The sequence below is a fragment of the Erinaceus europaeus genome, chromosome 17, assembly GCF_950295315.1.
Source record: "Erinaceus europaeus chromosome 17, mEriEur2.1, whole genome shotgun sequence".
NCBI classification, from domain to species: domain Eukaryota; kingdom Metazoa; phylum Chordata; class Mammalia; order Eulipotyphla; family Erinaceidae; genus Erinaceus; species Erinaceus europaeus.
Window position 1 is genome coordinate 73,124,139 of NC_080178.1, and position 27,010 is coordinate 73,151,148.

A 27,010-nucleotide genomic window follows, 5' to 3' on the forward strand; every position below is an offset into this window, starting at 1 on the left:
TCCCAAATAAGGCTCATGATTCATTTGCAGGTACCTCACATTGATTTTCAGGAAGGCTGTCGGGGCGGGAGTCTGGAGAAATTATGTTAAGCATTGAATTCTTCTTTGCTTTCATTCTGTTCCAAACACTTGATCAGAAATTGACACTTCACAAATCAATCTCCAATACTTAGGCAACTGGCCCCTGAGACAGAACCCAAGTAACTTTGTTCTCCATGAGCCTTACAGCTGGCGTGGGAGACACAACTCAGGACTTTGGTCACAGGCTATTTTCAGAGTCTCTGACAGCAGTTTGTTACTCACGTCTCATTCACCCTCTCCCCTCAGCCTCCCGCCCACCCCCTCGCACCCCCCACCCATACCAACGCTGGTGACAGCCTCTATATATTTAAAGAAGACCAGAGCCTCCCTTACTCAACTGAGTGAGAGAGACCACACAGGCAGGTAAGTGGAGCCAAGCAGGCTTTTGTGTGGAGGTGGGCTGACTTAGTGGCTGGTTGGCACAATTAAGACCTCCCTAGAGTAAGAGCAGATTTCATGTGCCAGGAAAAAACATCTATTCTGGTTTTATATGAGAAGGTCTGATTTCTGGTGTGGGCATAGCTGTTGTTAAAAATCTTAAGAGTGTGATTAACACTCAGGGATCCAGGGAGCTTTATAGACAGAAATGGGCAAGGTATCACTTTAGTTTTAGAATATTCATGATGCAGTAGTATCTCCTATGGTTTTATTCCAAAGAACTGCATTCTAGTCCTAGAACCACACAATGAATGAATCTGCAAATTTGAGAAACTGCTGTCCTTGGGGTCTTTTTCTCCTCTGCAAAGATTAATTTATGTGGATATGGTAGTAGATTTTTTTTCTAAATTGTAAAGTACTGCACCACTATGAAGAGGTTATAACAGTGCAGCAGGTGCCAGTTTTCCGATGTTCATGATACAAAGGATTTTGCTATTCAAAAGCTGTGGGTGAGAGATGAAAGTTTCTCTAGTTCACATTACCTGTCCTGTACGTCGGAAACACTGAAAGAAGGTTTGCTTGTCTAAAACAGATTTTATGTCCCGAGGATGTTCAGCAACAGGATTGATTACTTGAAATTAATAAAAATTGAACCTAAAACCAGACACTGTCATGTTGAAAAAAAAATTCTATTTAATGAGAAAGTAATTTGCAGCCAGGAGTAAAGTGATTCCTAGTGTTCCCTGTAGGTTTCGGTCAAGGATTCTTTTTCTCCTTACATCCTTGTGAATGATAGGCATATATGTTGCTGAGAATGAGAAGTGGTTTTAAGCCATGGCTTGAGTGGCATTGCTGCCCAAAGACCAAAGCTGCTGCTTCTAATTTCTGTTCCCATCTCCTCAGAGTCCAGTTTTAGGGTCCTTGTCCCTCTGCAGATGTTTGTGTCATTTTACAAGTTTGTACTGGTCAGCTCCTGAAGTCTGGGCTGGGGTAAGTTAGAGGCAGCACTATGTAGGGCAGGGTAAACAGGAACAGCAAGAATTGAAGGGAACTCTGCACAGTCTGTACCTTTGTTTACTTTTGGGACTGAATCTCTGTGCTGGTTATACCCAACTCATCTCACTGTTTGTGAAACTGCTTTGTGACCCAGAAAATGTAAGGGATCCTTCTGGCCTGGCTTGGCTTTGAGCCAAAATTTAATCACAAAAATGAGCCCCACCTATTGAAAGACAGTCACTAGATGTCCCCTGCCCAGGCAGACAGGTGCTCTGCAGTCCAGATGTATGAGACAACCACTAGAGATGGAAGTTGTCCGAGAACAGGGAGAGATTAAGAGTGAATAAAATAGAGACAAAGACACAGATGCATAAAACAAGAAAAGAAAGAACATATGAAAGAGAAAGGGCAAAAAGGAGCAGGATTATTCACCAGCTAAACAGCCACAGTCCTCTTGGAAGAGGGGAGACAGAACTTTGGTAGAATACAAATCTAGAAATCATGGACGCCTAAGAAGAAAACTGAAGAAGACAGTAGACATAGGTCACAGAGTCAGTTCAAATGCTAGTTCTAAACATCACTTAACTTCTCTGAATTCACATTTTCTGAACTAGAAAATTATAATAAGGCTAAGTATCCCAAAGAGGTTGTTAGGACCCAATGAGAAAGTACCTTGTAAAGTTAAAACTGTAAGAAGAGGGGGACTGGATGGTGGTGCACTTAGTTGAGTACATACATTACAGAGCACAAGGACCCAGGTTTGAACCCCCAGACCCCAACTGCAGGGGGAAAGCTTCATGAGTGGTGAAGCAGGGCTACAGATGTCTCTCTGTCTCTCTCACTCTGTCTTCCCCATCCCTTTTTATTCCTGGCTATCTCTATCCAATAAATTAATAGATAATTAAAATAAAAATTTTAAAGATTGTACAAAGATTCAAGACCTTTGACAAAGGCACAGGACACAACTGCATGGATCTGCAGGAGGATTTCTTGCTAGGTACAAGAGTGATGATTGACATCCAGGGCTTCAACTGGCTTCTCAGCTGATCAGAAGTTAAAAGATGAGTTATTTGTTTTATGAGAGGAAGGACACAGAGTAGGAAAATAACAGGCAGGAAATATAACTCTTGAGGCAGGCTGACTTCCAGTTGTTAAGTGTGCTGCTTAGATATGCATGCTGGGAATATATATCCAGGGCAAAGTTTCATGACCAAAGAGAAATGTGAAGCCTTCAAACATGAAAAAACAGCAGTTTGGGCTGGCAAGATATCTCAGCTGGGAGTGTGCCTGTTCTGCCAGAGGCATGGCCTGGGTTTGAGCCTGACCCCCACTGCACTGGGGGAATTTTCAGTGATGTGGTATCTTTCTCTCTCTCCCTCTGTCTCTTCCTATTTGAAAAAAGTTGGCCAGTAGTGGTGAGACAAACAAAACAAACCCCAAAGTCATTCCTCAGAGGAAAAAGAAGGCATGTTCAAAGAAGCAGCAGTAATTCGTTAGAATTAAAGGGCTAGAAAACAGAAGAACCAGGATGTTAAGGGTTTGTGACGCAGTCTATAAAGGCAAATGGTGTGGAGATAAACTACTCAAGTGATAGCAGCTGTCCTGTAAATCACTTTTGTTAGTCACAATTCAGAGATAATCTCAGAATAGATGTAATCTCAGAATATGATCCATGTGTTAAATGTAACCTAAGTATAACAGGAAGGCACATCTACTATGCTTGAGATTTCTTTTGTGTGTTGGGGGTGGGGGGAGCTTGGAATAAAGTCTATGTTTCCTAGACTTTGTGAAAGGACTTCTGCAAGGGGGTGACCCATATCTGGGTTCAGAAACTCAGGAGGGAGCCACTGACCTTGAGAGTCCTACAGGGGAGGTGAAAAGCCAGATCTCTGGGCCTCTGCTGAGGTTCCCTGTTCCCCTTCAAAGCCCAGCTCTTCAGGGGGGGTGAGTTCACCTTAGAAACCAGAACTGCTAAAACCAGGACGCATCTGTCCTGGGACAGAAACCTGGGACCTTATCTGATTGGCAGACCCTGACATCAGGAACCCTATTGTCCCTAGAGGTTTGGCTCTTTTTCTGGGCTGTCTCTGTCACTCTAAAGATTAACAAAGAAAACTAGTTTACAGTGTGACTCAGAAGAGCTGTCGAGAAGACAAGGGAAAGACTCATATCAAGAAAATGAATTTAAAAACTAGAAATGAAAAATGACAATGGAAACCACTAAGATTGTTAAACACCTATGTATTATGGACTTACAAATAATAACTTAGTTGTGATTACTGTCTTATTTAACCTAAACTTGCCTTTTTGGTTTTTGCCACCTGGGTTATTGCTGGGGTTTGACATCTGTAAGACAACTCCATTGCTCCTGGTAGCCACTATTTTCCCATTTTCTTTAATAGAGGGTGATAGACAGAAAGAGAGAGATGAGGGAGTCAGGCTGTAGCGCAGTGGTGAAGCGCAGGTGGCGCAAAGTGCAAGGACTGCAGTAAGGATCCTGGTTGGAGCCCTGGCTCCCCACCTGCAGGGGAGTCGCCTCACAGGCGGTGAAGCAGGTCTGCAGGTGTCTATCTTTCACTCCTCCTCTCTGTCTTCCCCTCCTCTCTCCATTTCTCTCTATCCTATCCAACAATGACGACAACAATAATAATAACCACAACAATAAAACAAGGGCAACTAAAGGGAATAAATAAATATTAATTTTTTTTTAAAAAAACGAGAGATGAAAAGAGAGAAATAAGGAGCAGAGAGAGAGCGATGAAAAAGAAGGAGGAGGAGGAGGAGGAGGAGAAGAGGGAAGAGTATTAAGAGAAGAATCGACTACAGCAATGCTCCACCACTTGTGAGGCTTCCCCCTCTCCCTGCAGATGGGAACTGGAGACTTAAACCCAGTGTGCCACCACCCAGACACTTCCACCCAAATAGCCTCTTTTCAATTCTTCTTTTAATGGGGTCAGGTGGTGGAGCACAGTGCACAATGACCTGGGTTCAAGCCCCTGGTCCCCACCTGCAGGGAGAAAGCTTCACAAACAGTGAAGCAGAACTGCGGGTGTCTGTCTCACTCTACCTGTACTTCCTTCTCAATGCCTCTATCTCTAAGCAAAATAAATAATAAATAATACTATTTAAAACCATTCTTTTAAGTCCTTTTAAACATATTTTCTTTATTTATTTTGGATAGAGACACAAGTTGAGAGGGAAGGGGGAGACAGAGCAGGAGAGAGAAAGAGAGACACCTGCAGCCCTGCTTCACTCCAAAATAGCCTTTTAAGACAACTCTTCTCTACACACAGAAGACATGAGCTCAGAGATTTTGAACAATTTACTGCAGACTCAACAGCTTGCTTTTTTTTTTTTAGTCCTGCCCTAGTCCTCTCCTGACCTTGCGTTTTTTTCAGCTATGCTGTGCCATCTCTTTTACCTGAATTAAGACAAGAGAAAAGGAGCAGTGTTTGAGATGGGACACACTGAGATGGGCAGCATTGTGGCAAGATCCCTCCATCTGTCTCAGAGCCTGAAGGACCCTTAGAAGGGCTTCACAGCCTCCAGCCACCATTCACTCCAGCTGAGCTGAACTTCACAGTAAGAGAGGACTCTCCCCCACAAAATACTTGCCATGTTTGAGTAGCACAGACTCTTAGAAAATTCTTTATGTTATGACAACAACAATAAAACAACAACAATGATAAACAACAAGGGCAACAAAAGGGAAAAATAAATAAATGAAATGGCCTCCAGATGCGGTGGATTCGTAGTGCAGGCACCGAGCCCCACCTTGTCCCTTCTCTAGTGTGTTATAAGCAAAGACATGAGGGATTTGAATTGCAGCTCTGTGCTTATGAGCCTGGTAGCCTTGGACAAGTCACTTATAGTTTCTTTGTCTGTTTTCTTCTCCTTAAAATGGAATCTCACAATTTATGCTTCAGGACTATAATGAGTATTACATATTATATATAAAGTAACTGCTGCGTAGTAAGCAGTAAGTACCTAATGCTGTAAGAGTAGTTGGAGAGTAAGACCTCAATTCCATTCTAGCCATATGACACATATTAGTTCCATGGCCTTGGGCAATGTCATTTCTCTCTCTCTTTCTCTCTCTCTTTCTCTCTCTCTCTCTTTGCCTCCAGGGTTATCGCTGGGGATCGGTGCCTGCACCAGGAAGCCACTGCTCCTGAAGGTTATTTTTTCCCTTTTGTTGCCCTTGTTGCTTATTGTTGTTGTTGTTATCATTGTTGTTACTGCTGCTGTCATTGTTGGATAGAACTGAGAGAAATCGAGAGAGGAGGGGAAGACAGAGGAGAGAGAAAGATAAGACACCTGCAGATCTGCTTCACCACTGTGATCCTTATGCCAGTCCTTGCGCTTTGAGACATGTGCATTTAATCCACTGTGCTACTGCCTGGCTCTCATGTCATTTCTCTTAAGACTTCATTTTTCCATCTCTAAAGTAGACGTGTTATTATGAAGAATCCATGAGATGCCACATCACTTCACTGTGCTCCAGATACTTCAGCTTTAAAAGTAGCTCACGTGGTGCAAAGCGCAAGGACTGGCGAAAGGATCTCAGTTCTAGCCCCCCCTCCCCCCACCTGCAGGGGAGTTATTTCACAGGTGGTGAAGCAGGTCTGCAGGTGTCTGTCTTTCTCTCCTCCTCTCTGTCTTCCCCTCCTTTCTCCATTTCTCTGTCCTATCTAACAACGACATCAATAAAAACAATAATAATTACAACAACAATTAAAAAGAAAGACAACAAGGGCAACAAAGGGGAAAATAAACAATAAAAAAAGTAGCTTCAATAGTTACAACTACAACTATCACTTAGATTTTAGGTTTGTTGTTCTATGAGCCAAAACCTTTGCCTCAGCCATTGGAGACAATTTTACTCGCTGTGTAGACACAAACATCTATCTAATAGGATCACCAAATGAATATGGCTTTATCACTTGAGGTCTTTGCTCAAAGTCAGAGTCTAAAGTTTTTCTGCCAGTTGTCTAATGGACTTTTACACAGAAGCAATTGAATAAGTCCATTTTTATTTTCCTTATCTCACCCACTTTCGGCCTAAGGTATAAATTTTCAACTCCATAATTAGCAGTTCTTGGTTTTTTGTTTTTTTGTTTGTTTGCTTGCTTTTAAGAGAATTGGGTTAGGAAAAATGTACCCAAGATATGCAGTAACTTTTTAAAAATTCAGATTGAGGAGGGCTGGGTGGTGGTGTACCCAGCTGAGTCCACACATTACCATGAGCAAGGGCCAGGGTTCAAGCCTTCACTCCCTATATACTGGGGGAAAGCTTCATGAGTGGTGAAGCCAGTCTGTAGGTGTCTGTCCTTCTCTTTCCTTCTATCTTCCCTCCCATATCAAATTTTCTGTTCTATCAAATAAAACAGAAAGGGGGAAAAAAAAAAAGGAGAAAATGCCCACTGTGAGTGATGGATTCGTAGTGTTGGGACTAAGTCGAGGTGGCAAATATTAAAAAAAAAAAAAAAGGAAAAATAAAATCCAGATTGAGACATGACAACTTAGAGTTATTGCAGAACTAATTTTCTCTAACGTGTTGTAATGCTCTGCAATTTACAAAGTCATTTGATATGCTCAAGATGTCATAATTCTCCCAGCAATGGTTTAACAGATGGGACTATTATACCCATATTTATTACAGAGAAGATTCTTAAATTCAGAGTATGGATGGTTTTTGCTAGATCTCACATCTATGAAGAGACAAAACGGAACTCCAACTCCTGCCTCCCATACTTAATCTGCTGCTCTCCCACCCCCACCCTCACCTCCATGCCTGCTATAGCATATTTGTAGCATCTCTTCCACCTGCTTATTCATTAAGATGTTGCATACGGTAGTTCCTCAGTGGGAACCAGATCATCCAAGTCAGCTGATGTGGCAAGACCTGTGGCCTATCTTATCCTCATAAAGCTCAGATATTCCCCCATTTCAGTTCTTTTTCTTAATTTTTTTATATTTATTTTATTTATTTATTCCCTTTTGTTGCCCTTGTTGTTTTATTGTTGTAGTTATTATTGTCTTTGTTGTTTGATAGGACAGAGAGAAATGAAGAGAGGAGGGAAAGACAGAGAGGGGGAGAGAAAGATAGACACCTGAAGACCTGCTTCACCATCTGTGAAGCGACTCCCATGCAGGTGGGGAGCCAGGGCTTGAACCAGGATCCTTCCCCATTTCAGTTCTGACCATGACTTCATCTGTGACCGCACAGCCATCTCCAGGACTGGCCCAGGAAAGTGTAGGTGGTGTGATGGAGATATGACACAGGTGACAAATGGCACTAAGTGACGGGCAGGCCTATATTTGGTGTCCCACCTCCAGTGACCCTTGCTTGTGCCAGGCAACACTGATAAACAATGGCCACCCCTGGTCTCCTACCAGCTCAAACTCACATTCCAAGCCTGGCTAGAGGAGTGTTGAGACATAGGAATTCTAAATGCCGGGGGCTGAAAAGGTTATGTGTGTAAGCCAAGTCCTGGATGTGCTTTCAGATCACACTAATCTAACTAGCAGATTGATGTCATCACAACCACCTGAAACAAGGGAGGCAGCCACACCTCATTTTTAAATAGTTCCTCAATACTGATTTAAGTTCCATCATATGTCTATGACCTTCTTATTGTGAGGAAAGTGCAAAAGATAGTATTGTCACCAACTCTCAGCCAAGTTCAAGGTCACAGAGTCAAGTTTAAAACCTCTGTCTATCTCTTTTTGGTTTTACAGTCTTACATTTCTAGAAATTAGATTGTATATATCAGATAGGATTTAATGTTAGCTTATAATATAAAAAATAAGTGATATAGCCAAATGAGCATTTATTTATTTCCATCAAATATTAAAATGCCTGGAACTTATAGAAGAGCCCCAGTGACAGGTGGAACCCAGACTCTGTCTCTCCAAGTCAACCCTAAACTCTTGCCCACAAACGATACCTCAAGACTCTAAAATAGCTGTGATGTCAGTAGCATACAACTTCAGTCTTTCAACTCAGGATGCTTCACATTATCCTCTGCTTCTTGGTCAGAGACCACTTGTGTGTTTCTCTCCCTTAGCTATATTTCCATCTTTAGAAATGGAATTGAGCACCCATTTGCTAGACTGCTCATGGGTATCTGTTATGGGATCCAGTCCTAATATATGCATGATAGGTATTTATAATCACTTAGAAACAATCTGTGCTAAGATTCCTCATAGAGAAAGTATTATTTGCAATCTTATCTGCATGTAGAAAAGTATTACAACTAGGCATTTGCTGAAAACATTATCTCCATCTCCTTCCACCCCCAAGATGCTCAGTTCATTCCCATTAACTTGTCGGTCACACCAGTGAAATCACTGAAAATATGAAGTAAGATTTGACCTAAGATTTGTTTCACTGAAAAATGTCTACATAATTAGTTTCACAATGCCACTGTCACATTTCTGGATGTATATGACATTTATCTCCTACTTTGTATTAAAACTCAGGCTCAAAATGAACATGAGCAAAACTATGTGACTCTGCTCTTCCCTAGAGACTGTATCATCTTTAATCAGAGAAGAATGGATATCAGAAAAAGAAGTTAGTGGGTCCAGGTGGTGGTGCACCTGATTAAGCACACATATTACAGTATGCAAGGACCATGGTTCAAACCCCACTCCCCACCTGCAGGGAGAAAGCTTCACATAAGGTGAAGTGGTGCTGCAGGTGTCTCTCTGTCCTTCTTTCTCTCTCTTTCTCTCTCTCTCTCTTTAGTTTTTTAAAATTATATTTATTCATTGAAAGAGATAGGCAGAAAACGAGAGAGAAGGGGTGACAGAGAGGGATAGAGACAGAGAGATACCTGCAACACTGCTTCACCACCTGAAAAGCTTTCCCCCTACAGGTGGGGACCAGGGGCTGGAAGCCGGATCCTTGCTTATCATAACATGTGTGTTCAAGTGGTCCAGGAGGTGGTGCAGTGGTTAAGGAACTAGACTCTCAAGCATGACGGCCTGAGTTCAATTCCCGGCAGCACATGTACCAGAGTGCTGTCTGGCTCTTTCTCTCTCTCCTCCTATCTTTCTCATTAATAAAATAAATAAAATAATTTTTTAAAAAATGTGTGTTCACCCAGGTGCTCCACCACTGGCCCCTGTCTGTCCCTCTCTATCTTCCCCCTTGATTTCTCTCTCTATATCCAATAAATAAATAAATAAATAAATGTTAGCTAAGAAAACACTATCAAATGTTTACTTTTATGCCTCACATTGTTTACAAGTGAGATTAACTGATTAATCTTGAATATTTATTTTAACTCTAAAATTTTAAATGCAGTAGAAAATAAAAAAATGTGGGCATTTTCAGCGATATCAAAGTCTCCCCACTTTTTGCCTGGTAAACTTTTATCCACCCTTCAAGACACCATTGAGATACGATGTTTTCTGTTAGCTGAACATCTGATATAGAGCAGCTAAGTCTTCTCTGTCACCCTGACTGTACAGGAGAAACCTTTCCTCATACATTCATTTGGATTAAATTGGGAAGAATCAGAACTGAGAGCATCGGCAGGTGAACTTCATTATCATCACTGGAGGACTGCTCGGATGCCTTCTTTTTGCTTTTCTTCTTTTTTTTTTTTTTTTTTTTTTTTTTTGCCTCCATGGTTATCACTGGGGCTTGGTTGGTGCCTGTGCTTTGAATCCATTGCTCCTGGAGGTCATTTTCCCCATTTTGTTGCCCTTGTTGTTGTTGTTATTGTAGCCACTGCTGTTGTTGGACAGGACAGAGAGAAATCGAGAGAGGAGGGGGAGAGAAAGACACCTGCAGACCTGCTTCACTGCCTGTGCTGTGACTCCCCTGTAAGTGGGAAGCCAGGCTCGAACCATGATCCTTACACTGGTCCTTGCACTTTGCACCATGTGCACTTAACCTGTTGCGCTACTGCCTCACCTCCACATTTCTTTATTACTGTACCTTAAAAAAAGTTTTCTTCCTAATTTGTAAAGAAACAGGAGCCATGAAAGTTTGTCCACTAATTCTAGTCCATATTTTTAGACTTATGAACACTGAGAAGATGATCTAAATGTGTAGTGTGATGTCTCAGAATAAGTATTTTATAAATGGGGGTGGCCGATCTACCCTCCCACCTTGTAGCCTGAGGAAAGCTCAGCTGGTAAGAGCGCAGGACTTACATGCCTGAGGAACCAGATTCCATACCAGGGATGGTATTTCTGTCTTCTTTCTCTCTTATTTGAACACTGTCTCACATGAACTAAAGTCTCACATGAACTAAAGACTACTAAAGTAGTCTTTTTATTTTAACTTTACTGAAAGAGAGAGACAGAGACAAAGATGCAGAGATAGAGAAATAGAGACACCAGAGCCCTGCCCAGCTTTGCCATGCGCACCTGGAGGTGGTTATGCTTAGTGGAGTAGGGAGGCAAAGATGCTTTTGCTAATGTATGGAACATAGTTAATGAAAAATATGAGCTTTAACAAACAAAAGTAGCCAAACTGTCTCTAGGACTTTGTGTGGTTATAGGCTGGGGGACACAGAACTTTGGTGGTGAGTACAGTGTGAAGTTATATATAGCCCTGTAATCTTTGAGTCTCATAAAGCATTACTGATTTGCTAGTAAAAAAAATTACATTTTAAAAGAGATTTAAAAAATAAAATATTGCTTCAGGCCAAAAAAAAAAAAAAATCCACACAACTCACTGCTTGGGTGGGAGCTGGGGAAACAACATATATTATATGAAAGGACTTTCATGTCAGGGATTGGATGGTGGCACACTGAGTTAAGCGCACGTAGTATGAAGCGCAAGGACTTCAAAGAATCCCAGTTCAAGCCTCCGGTTCCCCACCTGCAGGGGGGTCGCTTCACAAACTGAGAAGCAGCTCTGCAGCACTCTCTCTCTTTCTCTACTGTCCAATAAAAGGAAAAATGGGGAAAAATGGCCACCGGGAGCAGTGGATTTGTAGTGCAGGCACCGAGCCCCAGTGATGACCCTGGAGACAAAGTAAATAAATAGATAAATAAATAAATACTTTCATGCCTGAGGCACCAAAGATCCCAGGATCAATCCCTAGCACCATCATAAACCAGAGCTAAGCAGTGCTCTGGTTTAAAAAAAAAAAAAAGGAACTATTGATTCCTTTGTGTGCAAAGCACTTGTTAGAAAACTCTTCTAATTACAGTATTCTGGTTCTCACCTACCCAGCTAGAATGTGGGCTTTTTCACCCCTAAGGAACAGAAAATTATTCATATTTATAAGTTTTCCTAACCTTGACCTCTCACCAAAATAACCAGTGTAGCACTTGACACATATAAGTGGTAGCTATGTCTTGATAAATGAATGAATAAATGGAGACTTGACCCCAAAAATTTGATTCAAATTTCATTAATCTTTCAATTATGTTAAACAACTTGAACTATAAAAAAGCACCAAATGTTTCCTTTTTTAAAGTTACTTTCTAAATGTTTACCAAATAAAAAGAAGAATCTGCTTCTATAAGAGGAAGAATAAGATGTTCTTGGCTAACCTTATGATGGCTGTATAAATGGAAAAGCTCTTTGCAGAGATATTTAGCCAGAGAGGTTTCCTTTCATCCTTGTATCAGGTTCAGAGGTCTGTTTGCTATTTACTTCTGTTTCTTAGCAAAAGTTCTCTTTGTTGTGAAGCTGGGAGACACACTCTGGGCCAGTTGACCCAGATGGGTTTAGTGCTAATCACTGACTATTATAAGAAGGTGACTAACTTCCCAGAAGAGGAAGAGCAGAAGTAATTGTGGAATGGCCTGATAGTGCTTAGTGTCAATGATGAGATAATATGCCAGCCTTCTTAGAAACAAAAGGATCCCTTTTCCTCTTCAGTGAAAATTCAGCCTGCCTGGAAGTAGCAGAATTTCAGACATTTCACTGAGTACTGGTAACTTTACTTTTGCTCTAGGAAAACTGACAAATGGATTCATACTTACACATCAACACAGAAAAGAAAGAAAAATAAAGGCCAAGACATTGTTCACTGAGTAGCGCACGTACCTTACCACACACCAGAGAGAAACAAAGCCGTAGCACCACATGGGAGTGCCATAGGGGAGGTGGGCATCGAAGGTGGAAGCAAGTTCTGGTCTATGTCTCTATCTGAATTAAAAAAAAAAAAGCCAGCCAAAGTACAATGAGAGTACAGAATTAATGTGTAAATAAATGAATGTCTTATGACCAAAGCATTAAATCCACACAATTCCACCACTCCTGGTAGACTCTATTGTTATTATTATCATTATCATCATCATGATCACCATTATTCCACATAGAGGACAAGAGGAAGAGGGAGGGCAGGAGTAGATAGCATAGTGGTTATGGAAAGAGACTTGAATGCTTGAGGTTCCAAAGTCCCAGATTCAGTCCCCTGCACCACCATAAGCCAGAGTTGAGCAGTGGTTTGAGTTAAAGAGAGACAGGGGTGGGGGAGAGAAACAAAGAGTGGGAGAGATACCACAGCACCATTCCACTGCTCATGAAGCTTCCCTTTTGCATGATGCTCACACATGGTAGCCAGAGGCGGGGACCTCAGTCCTTGGCAAAGTGGGACTCTTTCAGACAAGCTATCTCCCACTCTTTGATATTTTTTTAAAAAGAAAAACATTTTGCTCTCTTGTCTCATCTCTCTTAAACATAATTCTCTAGTAAAAAGACAATACTTCCCCAGGGCTGTGGTTACCAGCAGCTCCTGGCTCTAGGATGCTCTGGAAGAGTGTGGAAAGACACATGACATAGTTGACTTCTGTGGCCATACTGTGAGCCCTGTCGAGTGCCTTCTTGGTCTATGGCCATACCACCATGAATGAGTTTGATCTCATCCAAGTTACCTTCCTGCACACCAAGAATCAGCAAGCAAAAGAAAGATCTCTTCATAGCACAGGTAGGGAAAACAGATACAGAGAGACACTCTGCAGGTGTTTGCCATGCACACAGGGAGTATGAGCATCCTAGAAGGCAGATGTTTTCTGGCCCACATACCTAGTATACTAAAAAGCTAACTGCCTAGGTACTGAGCTTTCTTAGAATTTAATGGGTAGTAGGACCAAATTCGAACAGGATTTTTTTACATATTTATTTTTTATCTGCAAGATTAGCTAAGACTCTGCTACTAAAAGGCTGGTCTACTCATAGCAGCATCAGCACTGCCTGAAATCTGCCAGAAATACAAAACTTTGGGGCCGGGCAGTAGTGCAGTGTGTTAAGCACACATAGTGTAAAGCGCAAGCACAGAAGTAAGGATCCCAGTTTGAGCCCCTGGCTTCTCACCAGCAGGAGGGTCACTTCACAAGTAGTGAAGCAGGTCTGCAGGTGTCTATTTTTCTCCCCCTCTCTTTCTTCCCCTCCTCTCTCCATTTCTCTCTGTCCTATCCAACAAAAACAACAAGGGAAACAAAATGGAAAAAAAGGCCTCCAGGAGCAGTGGATTCATAGTGCAGGCACTGAGCCCCAGTGATAACCCTGGAGTCAAAAAAAAAAAAAAGAAAGAAAGAAAAAGAAAAAAGAAAGAGAAATATGAAACTTCTTGCCACACCCCACACTGACCAAACCAGAATCTGCTTGTTCCTAAGATCTGAGGTGATTTGAGAAGTACACAACTAGATAAGAATATGTTATGTCTTGCCATGTTCATGAGTTAGCATGAGTTAGTCCTGATTTTGATGTGATAATGCTCAACGCTTGCATGGACAAATGCTACTACAACTCAGTATTTGCGTGGTCCGGGAGGTGGCGCAGTGATAAAGCTTTGGACTCTCAAGCATGAGGTCCTAAGTTCGATCTCCAGCAGCACATGTACCAGAGTCCTGTCTGATTCTTTCTCTCTCCTATCTTTCTCATTAAGAAATAAATAAAAATAAAAATAAAAACCCTCAGTATTTGTATATCATTTTAACACACACACACACACACACACACACACACACACACACACACACACACACACACACACCTAGTTATCCATTCCTTCCAACAGTCCTTTGAGGTTCATAGGAGCAGATGAGTGCCCAAGTGGCAAAGTGACTTGCTCAGAGCTATCTGAGTTTCTGAGAGTGGTCAACAACTTGCATATAGTAACTTCTTCCTGAGTGAATGCAATGAAGAAACCACCAACAAACTGAGGCTTAATCCTGACCTTGAAACCATTGCATAACCAGGACTTGGTTCACTTCTGAGGTCACCTGAAGATAGGGGATTTGCTTTATGTCCCACCAGATTTGACCTTGGTCAGAAAGTCTTCGAGATGCCAAACTGGGGTGGAGGAGCAAAATGTGGAGCCTGCGAAAAGACGGTGTACCATGCGGAAGAAATTCAGTGCAATGGAAGGAGTTTCCATAAAACCTGTTTCCACTGCAGTGAGTTGGGAAAACAGCTGGGGCTTCCTTCTGCACTGGGGGGTTGGGGAGGCAGGTCAAAATCCAAAGCAAAAGGTACTGGATGTCAGTGGTTCTCATCTGGTCTGGGGACAAGCAGCATCAGCATCACATGGACATTTGTCAGAACTATATTTTATGGGCCCTGCCTAAGGAAGGGGTAATGCGGAAGTCAGGTGGTAGCGCAGCGGGTTAAGCGCATGTGGCGCAAAGTGCAAGGAGCTGCGTAAGGATCCCAGTTCGAGCCCCCATCTCCCCACCTGCAGGGGAGTTGCTTCACAGGCGGTGAATCAGGTCTGCAAGTGTCTCTCTTTCTCTCTCCCTCTCTGTCTTCCCTTCCTTTCTCCATGTCTCTCTGTCCTATCCAAAAACGATGACATCAATAACAACTACAACAATAAACAAGAAGAGCAACAAAAGGGAATAAATAAATTAAAAAAAAATTTTTTTTAAAGAAGGGGTAATGCTCTCTAGAAGGGCCTTTTTCAAACCACCTAACCCGCTTGGGGGTCACTTCCCTGTAGCTCAAAGGCAGAACAAGCTGGCCTGCCGCTGCTCTCAGTGATAATAACCTTGACCAGTAGTGATATTTGCAGAGTCTGACTTTGAAAGGAAGCCTTCATGTGTCTGAAGCCAGGATGGATTTGGCTTTGTGTGTTATTCCCACAGGCCAGCTGTGACTGAAGCCAGCTGCAACTGCTCTTTGTGAAGACAGAACCCATGCCAGGGAGGGAAGAACATGTGCTAATTCTACAAGAGTCAATAAGGGAAGCATTTTGAGGCCTTGAAAAAGAGAGTCTTTGTCACTACTGGTTGGACACAGATTTACAACTGTCAGAACTGGGGGATTTTTAAGATCCTGTCATCTACCTGGGGATCTGCCTCTGCTCAGCTCAGCCTGACAAAACATGTCTTATCTCTCTGCGACCAGGTCACCTGCAGCAGAGCCAGGAGTGGACCTTGTTTTCAGATGCCCAGTTCACAGTTCAGTCTCTGTGACAACTGTGTTCTAGCAGCTAGTCCTGTTTTGGGAAAAATCAGTTTTAACCACTTAACTTTCTTTGCTTCCCTCCAGTAGCTCTGGCCTGAGGATTAACTTTATTGAGTTCAGGGAAGCAGATTTTACCACAGACACCGGGCCAGTGTTCTCCAAATTCATCTGGAGCCAGGATTAGATAAATTTTAACTCATGGGCCGGGTTGTGGTGCACCTGGTTGAGCGCACATTACAATGTGCAAAGACCTGGGTTCGAACCCCTGGTCCTCACCTGCAGGGGGAGAGCTTTTCGAGCGGTAAAGCAGTGTTGCAGGTGTCTTTCTCCCTCTCTGCCACCTCCTTCCCTCTCAATTTCTGGCTGTCTCTAGTCAATAAATAAATAATGCAAAAAGAGAGAAAACTTAACTCTATCATTAGTGCTGTCTAAAAGAAATATAAGGCAAGCCACTCTTGCAAATTTAAATGATCTAGTAACAATGTGTGTATGTGTATTTAAAAATATTTATCTGTTAACACCAGAGAAGGAGAGAGAGAATCAGAACATTATTCAGGCACATGGGATACTGGGGATTGAACTCAAGACCTCATGCTCCAGAGTCCAGTGCTTTATCCACTGTGCTGCCTCCCAGTTCACCACTTAACATCCTATTTTTAAATGTATAAAGAAATAGATAGGGCTGAGGAGATAGCATAATGGTTATGCAAAAGACTCCAAGAGTACTGTATTCTGGTGATATTAAGAGAAAAGTTTTCCCCCAAGATATTATTATTTTAAAATATTTACTCATTTATTTATTCTCTTTTGTTGCCATTGTTGTTTTATTGTTGTAGTTGTCATTAGATAGGGAAGAGAAAAATGAAGAGAGGAGGAAGACAGAGGGAAGAGACAGACACCTGCAGACCTGCTTCACTGCCTGTGAAGCGACTCCCCTGCAGGTGGGGAGCCGGGGGCTCGAACCGGGATCCTTATGCCGGTTCCTGCACTTTGCACCACGTGCGCTTAACCTACTGCACTACTGCCTAACTACCCCCCCAATATTATTTATAGAGTCTACAACATCCATGAATATTTTAGAAATTGTTCTGGAGCTTGCTGATTAAAAAAAGAAAGGCACAAAAGTACTGGGGAGGGTGTGTGCCTTATCTCACACATAAAGTACTTTAACACAAAACCACTTATTTAAATGCTGGGTTATATATCAAAGTCACTTGATGGAACATTTTTTTAGACCAATAAATTGAACTTACAAATATTATTCCTGGAGGTAAGACTTCACTATCATAAATACTGAGAATCACAATGAACACCATTAAGAGCCATCATTCCAAAGCAATACAGTGAGTTAGCTGTAGAAACTCCACACATCTTTAAAAGATACCCTAGTGGAATACACTAATAGGTGCTTACTGTGGCTCATTTGCCAGGTGACAATCTCCTGCCCAGTTATAAATTGGGTTGATACTCAAACAATGTAGACAAACAGAGGTGAGCAGCCCTTAAGAGCTGTCACAAAGTCACAGTGACTCTGGAGAAGAGGGAAATAGAGTTTGGAGGGTGGTGGCACAGCTGACTGAGTGCACATGTCCCAGTGTGCAAGCCCCCGTCTCCGCATGCGGGGGAAGCTACATGAGTGGTAAAGCAGGGCTGCAGGTGTCTCTCTTTCGATACCTCCCTTTCCCCTCTCAATTTCTCTATCTAATGAATAATAAATAAAGCAATAAAAAGGTATAACTATTAAAAAATCAAAGGGGTTGGATACAATTGTTTCTTCAATTTGTGTGGATTAGACAGTGAAACATCTCCAAATCAAAATATCGTTAATTTCTATTATTTGACATTTACATCCTATATGTTTATTTTCTCAAATATGAAAAAAAAAGTCTTTCTGTAAAACTTCTTTCTGGAAAAATGAGAATTTGCTTTTATATACTTTATATTTGGGGAACAGTTTCTCTTAGAAAATACAAGGAAGTAGGGGGTTTGAACCAATGGAAGTCTAAAGGTCCCTGAGGCTGTTCTATCTTTGCCATGTCTCTTTGGCCCAGAACTGGACCAAAGTTGGCATCAGTGCTGATGGTCTTGGTCATTTTTCAGAGATGATAAATAAAAACACTGCAATTCTTACTTTAATAGGATTAAGAAAGAAGTAGAAATAAATTCCTGCTTGATCCACTTCCCCCTCCCTCAGTTTATACACACACACACACACACACACACACACACACACACACACACACACACACCACACACCCCTTCCTTGAATTGAATTGAGACACTCAGGAATGCAGGTTGTTACATTTTGACAACGTTTCCAGCCAGTCTGACACCATATACCTGGTTCTGCTCTTGGTCTTCATCTTCAGTCTGGATACTGTTGAACACACTATTACTTCCTTTCCCTGTATAGCAATTTCCATAAATCTATAACTCGGGACAGATATTCTGATTGGGAATCAAAGTTGTGCTCTTGGCAAGAGGGCCCTGGTGTTGCATCTTTTGGTCATGGGGAGTGTTCTAAGAGTGCAGAGCTGGGTATGGGTGTGGCCAGAGAAGCTCATCCCCAACTCTCTTTTCTCCTTGGCAGTGGCCTGCAGGAAGGCTCTGGACAGCACCACGGTGGCTGCCCATGAGTCAGAGATCTACTGTAAGGTCTGCTACGGGCGCAGGTATGGCCCCAAAGGCATTGGGTTTGGACAGGGAGCTGGCTGCCTCAGCACGGACACGGGCGAGCACCTGGGCCTCCAGTTCCAACAGTGAGTTCCTGCCCCATTCCCCCAGCCCCACAGAGCCCAGATATGAGGACAGTTCACTCATGTTCCCATAGCAACATCTTCTGGAAGTGAGAGAATGAACTCTATTGTTGACTTGACAATAATAAGAATACTTAGTCTAACCAAGTTTTAACAATGTGCCGTTGCTCCAGACTTTCTTTAAATTATCTGCTTCTAAAGGGCAATTACTCTTCCATCCAGGCTCATGGTTTGTATGTGGAGAGAAAGCCCAGAATGTACAGATGTTCTTTTGTCTGACCTTTGTAAAACTGTAGGGTGTCTCTTTTCTCCTCCTTTGAGCATTTCTGTGTAAATCACATAAATATGGCAGAGAAGCAATGGCCATTCTCTGTGTGCTTGTCACTGAAGATCTCTTCCTTTTGGGCTGTGAAATGACTAACGTCCTCATCACAGGGGAAGTAGGTCTGTGGGGGTGGGCTGTGCCTCAGGAGTAAATAATCAGTTATGACTCCTTGGGGCTTTCCTTGCTTCTCAGTGCTCAGGGTCCCCTGGCATTGTCCTGGTGAGGACAAGTGATTACACTGTGCTCTCTTAGCTTTGCTTTCTTGATGATTATTCTGTGTGTGTGTGTGTGTGTGTGTGTGTGTGTGTGTGTGTGTGTGTGTGTGCGCGCGCGCACGCGCGTGCGCGTGTGTGTGTGTTGCTTGTTGCTTTGCTTTCTTGGGCTTCTTGCATTTGTGATTTCACTGCTTGAAGCCGACTTTTTTAAAGAGAGAGAGAAACATACAGAAACAGAAAGAGGGAGAGATACCACAATACAGAAGCTCCACAGTAGACCCTTAAAGTCTGCCAGCGGGCTCCACCCTGGACCACAGTCATAGCAAATCAGATGCTCTCACAAGGAGCTATCTCACCAGACCCTTGCTTATGACTTTGACTTTTAGTCCAGAGACTGACAGGTGTACAGCTCAGGAAAACATTGAATGTAGAAATACAGTGCTTATTATCTATCATGCTTCTATATTGGACTAGGCTCTGATGAGGACAGGGGCCCTTTGGATGTTGGAGGACAGCTTAAATTGTAAAGGAATGGATCCATTTATGGGGCTCGGGGTTAGTTAGTATTACCTGTCAAGACCCATGTAACTTTATCCTATTATTTCCACAATTCACTTCAGGAAGCAGATCAGTGGCCTGCAGGATGGTTCAGGGAAACCTAAACAACTAACCATGGTGGAGGGCAGGTGGTGGCACACCCAGTTAAGCGCACATAAGACAAAGTGTAAGGACCCACACAAGGATCCGGGTTCAAGCCCCTGGCTCCCTATTTGCACAGGGGAAGCTTCACAAGCTGTGAAGCAGGTCTGCAAGTGTCTATCTCTCTATTTCCCCCCTCCTCTCTCAGATTCTCTCTGTCCTATCCAATAAAATGGAAAAAGAGTAGCCACCAGGAGTGGTGTGTTCACAGTGCTGGGACAGAGTCCCAGCAATAACCCTGGAGGCAAAAAACAAACAACAAAGAAAAAACAACCACAGCAATGAAAATAGCACAAACGGGGGGGGGGGCAGTGGTGCACCTGGCTAAGGGCACACATTACAGTGTGCAAGGACCAGGCTTCAAGCCCCTGGTCCCCACCTGCAGGGGGAAAGCTTTGAGTGGTGCAGCAGGGCTGCAGGTGTCTCTCTATCTATTTCCCCCTTCCTCCTCTCAACTTCTCTTTATCTTTATCCAATAATAAACATTTAAAAAAAAAAGAAAGTAACACAAACTGATATACATGGAACAATAGCTAAGTGCTTTACAACAGCAAGGTCTTAATTCCAAGTGGCACTTATGAACCTTACTACCTACCAGAGGCTGACATCTCTTAACAATCGACACTCCTGTGAGGAATCCACCAGGTATCCCTGTTCTCTGATGAGGTGTCTGGGACACAGAGAAACTATATAACTCACTCACGGGCACACAGTCAGCACTGTTTGCCAAGGGAGGTCTGAAGGTTTCGCTTGTGGCTTTCCACCAGGTCTCCAAAGGCAGCACGCTCAGCCACAAGCAGCAACCCTTCCAAGTTCACTGCCAAGTTTGGAGAATCAGAGAAGTGCCCTCGGTGTGGGAAGTCGGTCTATGCTGCTGAGAAGGTGATGGGAGGTGGTAAGGTAAGGGCATCTACAAGAGTCAAATGGGATTTGCTCATGGCCACTGCATCAGCTGGGAGGGGAGGAAGAAGACAGCAGGAACTGTAGGCAGCAGGGGCTAGGCCCTTCGTTCATCTTAGCCACTGGGCCTGTAGGAATCAATCATCCCATTTCCCACCCACGCTGGGGCTGTCACCTTGAAGTGCCCTTGGAAACCGGAGCTGGTGAGATTTGAGAGAGTAAGTTTTAATAAGTGATGGTGGGAGATGCTAACTAGATATATAATGTGACTGTGCACAAGTCCCCTGTGAGCAAAGGATTAGCCCAGAGTCCCTCACAACAGCACAGCTCAGTCAGCTGCTGCCATCCCCACTCATGGGTACAGGAAGCCACTTAGAGCCGGAAGATGCAGCCCTGTTCACAGCTCGCTGATGTCCTGGCTTTCATATCTGTCAGAAATCCATACATCCACTCTAAGCTCTGGTTTCAGGCCTGGAGTCAGGGTACCTATCATAGGATTTGGGGCTGTGAGGAGAACAAAACAAACACCTCTCTATAGTTAACAGGGAGAGGAAGGGCCAAGAGGAGTGTCATGCTAAGGTGGGGCAATTTCCCCACCAAAACTGACCATGTGGTAACTGTGAGAGCACCTAGGCTGGGTTACCACACAGAAGCAGGCAGTCTTCTGAGGAGCTAAGACTTGCAACGTTGTCCTATCGGCAATACACAGAGTTAAAAGCAGCTCAGTTTCCCAGGTTATTGCCTTATTTCTTCACTACCTACCCCACATCCGAGCTTCCCTCTCCAGTTTGTTTCTTGATCTTCAGGACAAAAGAAGCCCTTTATCTATTAAGAAATGCATAGTTTCAATAAATTCCTTTTTTTAGAGGATCTGAGAGTTGCAGGTTAACTTTATAGTATCTACTTATGTCCAAGTACCCATGAAAATGATTCTGGAGGTGGTCTAGATATATAATTGGTTCAGACAATGGGTGCTCCTCCACATGCTACTTTTTTTTTGCCTCCAGGGTTATTGCTGGGGCTCGGTGCCTGCACCATGAATCCACTGCTTCTTTTGTTTTATTGTTGTTGTTCTTGATGTTGTTGTTGGATAGGACAGAGAGAAATGGAGAGAAGAGGGGAAGACAGAGAGGGGGAGAGAAAGACACCTGCAGACCTGCTTCACCATTTGTGAAGTGACTCTCCTGCAAATGGAGTGCTGGGGGCTCAAACCAAGATCCTTACACTTTGCGCCATGTGTGCTTAACCTGCTGGCTACTGCCTGACCCCCACGTGCTACTTGTTAAGCGACCCGACATAGACACAGAACCTGCCACCTGCTACACTATGTAACTTTTGTGTTCTCTTGGGCTCCTCAGCCTTGGCATAAGACCTGTTTCCGCTGTGCCATCTGTGGAAAGAGTCTAGAGTCTACAAACGTCACTGACAAAGATGGGGAACTTTACTGCAAAGGTAAGTGGTTTTGGTGGTTCTCTTGGAAGGTTTTCCAGGGGAGGATTCTTGGAAGGGAAGCGTGTCTATGAAGGAGAGGCTGATGTCTTCCCGGAAGCATGGTTGCTCAGCCTGAGAAAAGTGTGGGTTCACAGAATGTGGGGAGCAATCCCCAGAAAGGGAAGTAAGTTCCTGCCTGAGCCAGCTGGTCTTTGTGAGAGCACCTGGGTGCCTCAGGGAACAGTAGATGAGGAAATGCTAACCTGACTTGGGTTCTGGAAGAGGTCTCAGTCCTTCATAAAAAGCATATTTCCTTCTCTAAACCAAAACACTTTTGTCTGCCTTAGTGGCAAACAGGATTAACTGTAAAAGGATGGACTTGGCTTGGAATTTTTTAGAGACTATTTTATTGCAGCCCAGGAGGTAGTGCAGTAGATAAAGCACTCAGGCATTACATATGTTAGAGTGATGCTCTGGTTCTCTCTCTCACTTAACCCCATAAGTAAATACATATTTTATTTATTTTCATGAGATAGAGAGAGAGAAAGGTCAGAGCATTGCTCAGCTCTGGACTGTGGTGGTGCCAGGGATTGAACCTGGAACGTCTGGGACCTCAGGCATGAAGGTCTGATGCGCTACCTCTACCCTCTCCCTAGCTCTAGTTTGGTGGTGTAGGGGCTTGAACCTGGGACACTGAAGCCTCAGGCATGAAAGTCTCTTTGCATAACCATTATGCTATCTACTCCCACCCTCCTAGCTCTAGTTTGGCACCATTTGAATTAGCATAGTCCTGAGGTAATAAATCCTAAAAGGTCACTGCAGCCATTAGGGAGCTCTACAGAGAGACAAATCATTGCATGATCAATGAAAAAAAGAAGGAGTAGTAGGCTATCCACAATGGATCTGCTTACAAAGAGGTAAGTGATCAGTTTGGGGTGTTGAAGGCTTCTCAGCAGAGAAGACACCTTTGGGTCTTTTACAGGGTGAATATGGATTTGGGGGAATTTCTAGAAGTGGCAAACAGAATGCGAAGACATGAAAGTAGTGCATCAGGATTCATTCCAGGAAATCTTGAGTAGTTTCCTCTTTCTTTCTTTCTCCTTTTTTCCCTCCTCCTCCTCCTCCTCCTCCTCCTTCTTCTTTTCTTCTCCTTCTCCTCCTTCTTCTACCTCCAAGGTTATCACTGGGGCTCAGTGCTGGCATTATGAAGCTACTGGTTCCAACAGCCATTTCCCCCGCCCCCTCATTTTTATTGGATAGGACAAAGAAAGTGAGAGGGCAGAGGAGATAGAGAAGGAGAGAGAACGACAAGACACTTTCAGACCTACTTCCCCGCTTGTGTCGCCCCCCCTGCAGGTGGGGATCCAGGGCTCAAACTGGGATCCTTGTGGGCCCTTGTGCTTAGTACTGTGTGCACTTAACCGGGTGCACCATTGCCCAGCTCCCTTGAGTAGTTTTCTGTCATGTAATGAAGGGGAGGAAACAGAGACAGATGGTAGAAGGGCTAGGGCAAGCAACTGGGTATAGATGATGTGCAAAGTGGCGGTAGGGAAATACTGTGCCAACAGAAAGAACAAAAGAAGTAGTGCTAACAAACTGACCCTCACGCCCACCCCCATCCCTTTCTTCTTCACAGTCTGCTATGCCAAAAATTTTGGCCCTACAGGGATTGGGTTTGGAGGTCTTACACAACAAATAGAGAAGAAAGAGTGAAAATCACACCTCAGCTCTTTCAGCAGCCGAAGGCATTTGCTGAGTGATCCTGCTGCAAGGGAAACCTCTCCCCAAACACCATCACCTCATTTGTGTAGACAGTGTTTCTCTTCAGAAGTGATTGCTGGCTTTGCCCACTGTGACAAGAGAACTTTGCAAGAAAATTATTAAGTCTAATCTGTAACAAATGCTGTACTGCTCACACACCTTGGGGTAGGAGTGGCAATAAATACTTTGGCGTTACCTTCTATGTCTCTGGCTCTTTCTTCTCTTTCAAATAGAAGGACATTTTTTAAAAAAACATAGAGCTAGTGCAAGAAACTAGCTGCACAGGATGTACTGAGTGTTTGTCAGTTGGGAAAGAGGAGCAGGAAACACCTAAGAGAGGCAAAGGCAAACAGCCTTCTAGAACCTGTCAGCTGAGCTTCTTTCTAGTTACTGCAAATAGAGAAGAAACAGTGGTTCCAGGACAATACAGACATGAGAGCAAATTCTAAAAGAAACATCAAAGCCAGTAAGATCGCTGAAGAGCTGGTCCTTTTTTCCTACCCTGGGCTTGACAATGCCACATATTTTGTGAAGACTCTGAAATGGAAGCAAAATGTTGAGTTTGCTTCTATGCTACAGAAACATGAGAGAGATTTTCTTTTTATTCTGAACAATTCCTCAGGGCCTAGGAATTTTCTTAAGACTTCTCCTACATCAAAACACCAGTCACAAATGAAAAACAACCAATTAGAAATGTCTTTCTCTGCCTCCTCAGCAAGATCCCAGTGTGTGTTTTCTCAGATTCCCGCTTTTAACAACCACAGCATTTCTCCCACCACTGAGACATCCTGACACTAGGAGTAAATGAGAGCAAATGAAAATCTATAGACAAAAACTGTACAAAACACTAAACCATGCTCTTGACTGCATCAAGACCCAAGAAAGTTTTCTTTAGATCAGTTACTCAGCGTTGCTTATATGTGCTTTCTGTTGCTAACTTATCTCCCGATTATCTTTTTGTCAACTTTTTGACGCTCAAATGCACTTGTCTGTGACCATTTATTCCATTTGATTGGTCTGAATTAAATGATATAGAAAAAGTATCACAGGCAGAGATTGTGTCCCATTCCCCTTTCAAAGGTATAAATGTACATGTAAGCTTGAACTGTCCAGAGATACTGGCTGGGGTGAGGTCAGCCAGTGGGTTTCACCAAAATTGCCCAACAATGGTAACATTTTTCTAAAACTTTATTTGATAGGACAGAGATATTGAGAGAAAGGGGAGATAGAGAAGAAGAGAGAAACAGACACCTGCAACACTGCTTCACTGATAGTGAAGCTTTCCCCTTGCAAGTAGGGACTGGGAGGCTTGAACTTGAGTCCTTATGCATGGTAACTTGTGCACTAAACCAGGTGCACCACTGCCCAGCCCCCCAACAATGGAAATATTGTACATTTTATACTCTTTGGAGAAACAATCAAGGGACAATGTACTTTTAATTTGTAAAGTTTTTACCAGGGCCATATGAGAGATTATATCATCATCAATCAAACAATAAACTGAATTAACTGAAACAAATTCCTTTTGATCTGTACTGACTTTAAAAGCAATATACTGGGGGCTGGGCAGTAGCACAGCAGGTTAAGTGCACATGGTGTAAAGCTCAAGGACAGGCAGAAGGATCCTGGTTCAAGCCCCTCGCTCCCCACCTGCAGGGGAGTCGCTTCACAAGTGGTGAAGCAGGTCTGCAGGTGTCTTATCTTTCTCTCCCCCTCTTCCCCTCCTCTCTCCATTTCTCTCTGTCCTATCCAATAACAACAGCAATGGCAACAAGGGCAACACAAATGGGAAAAAAATGGCCTCCAGGAGCAGTAGATTCCTAGTACAGCCACCAAACCCCAGCAAACCCTGGAGGCAAAAAGAAAAAGCAGTATACAAACTTGGCTCTATTCCCACATTCCCTACACTACGGACTTCTAGATTTGTAAAGGGCTAAGATTCATATGTGAAATAACTACAGAACTTGCAGCCTACTCCTCTACTGCATAGCAGTTTCTATCCATACTATCTACCCATATAGAAGGAATATGTCATCATGTAATCAGGTGAGATTGCTAAGCACTAGACAGTGAGTTTAGATAAAGAGCTAGAAGATAATGGATTAAGACTTGGGGCATTCCAACATACATGGAAGGGGAGGAAAAACAGCAAAGGAAGCTTTAGGTTCTCAGAACAATCAGAATAGGAAGAAACTCAAGAAGAGCAGTCACGCAGAAGCTACATGAAGACAGTATATTAAAACAGATGCTGATATTGGGTTTTGTAAAATAAGAATTCTGAGCTGGCCACTTACTTAGCAGCATGGAAGAGAATGGTGTACTCTACAAGAGCAGGGATGAGAGTGTGTGTGTAGTAGGTTAGAAAGACAATGGGTAGAGAAAGCAGAATGTAGACTGTATACAACTCCCAGGACTTTTTACTAACAGAGAAGTAAGAAATAGCTTGTTTGCTCACCTTAACTCAACATGCAAGACCCCTGGTGATAAAACCCCAACCCACCTTTCCAGTTTATTAACAAAGCTCTCTCCCACCTATAACAAACTCTGATTATACCTTAAAGTTGACATCATCTTCACTCACGTACTTACAGCTGCAAATTTCCCATCTAAGTATCCTTGCTAGAGCCCCATCACCCATAAACACGTCCCTAATCACATCTACTCAATTTCCCCTTAACTCTAAAAATACTTTGTTTCACTTATGGCTTTTGAATATTTCTGCATTGTACTGTAGTTTCACTTACCTGTTTCCCCGCTAAGCCACAAAGTTCATGCCTGGTATACCTCCTTACAAGCTTTATGCCAGAAGAGGTAGCATGGTGCTCAGTACTGGTGGAATGGACATTTTCTCTGCTACATATCTATTAAAAGATCTGGGATACAGAGGTGTGTGAAGCCTGAAGCAGGCATTTGAAATCCAAACAAGTGTGCTCCTGGTCCTCACCTTGTCATGAAGATTTTTTTTTTGATATTTTTAAATATTTATTCCCTTTTGTTGCCCTTGTTTTATCATTGTAGTTATTATTGATGTCGTTGTTGTTGGATAGGACAGAGAAATAGAGAGAGGAGGGGCTAGACAGAG

At 43.0% G+C, this 27,010-nt stretch overlaps 1 protein-coding gene across 3 annotated transcripts; it reads left to right on the plus strand.

The window, feature by feature from the left end:
• Window positions 1-304: 304 nt before the first annotated feature.
• Window positions 305-24,123, plus strand: CSRP3 (cysteine and glycine rich protein 3). Of its 3 annotated transcripts, none has more exons than XM_060177048.1 (6): window positions 305-444; window positions 14,693-14,832; window positions 18,432-18,600; window positions 20,604-20,736; window positions 22,095-22,188; window positions 23,804-24,123. In XM_060177048.1, the coding sequence occupies exons 2-6, from the start codon at window positions 14,721-14,723 to the stop codon at window positions 23,878-23,880; spliced, it is 585 nt and encodes a 194-aa protein (XP_060033031.1). In that variant the 5' UTR covers window positions 305-444; window positions 14,693-14,720; the 3' UTR covers window positions 23,881-24,123. The 3 variants fall into 3 exon arrangements, with proteins under 3 accessions (XP_060033031.1, XP_060033032.1, XP_060033030.1); XM_060177049.1 differs by lacking the exon at window positions 305-444 and adding an exon at window positions 4,854-5,037; XM_060177047.1 differs by lacking the exon at window positions 305-444 and adding an exon at window positions 5,577-5,632.
• The last annotated feature ends 2,887 nt before the right edge of the window (window positions 24,124-27,010 follow it).

Bases quoted from the DNA above. Each gene is read 5' to 3' on its own strand.
- CSRP3 (XM_060177048.1), top strand. From the start codon at position 14,721: ATGCCAAACTGGGGTGGAGGAGCAAAATGTGGAGCCTGCGAAAAGACG. The intron at 18,601-20,603 runs GTGAGTTCCTGC...GCTTTCCACCAG, and splicing joins CTGGGCCTCCAGTTCCAACA to GTCTCCAAAGGCAGCACGCT. The intron at 20,737-22,094 runs GTAAGGGCATCT...TGGGCTCCTCAG, and splicing joins AGGTGATGGGAGGTGGTAAG to CCTTGGCATAAGACCTGTTT.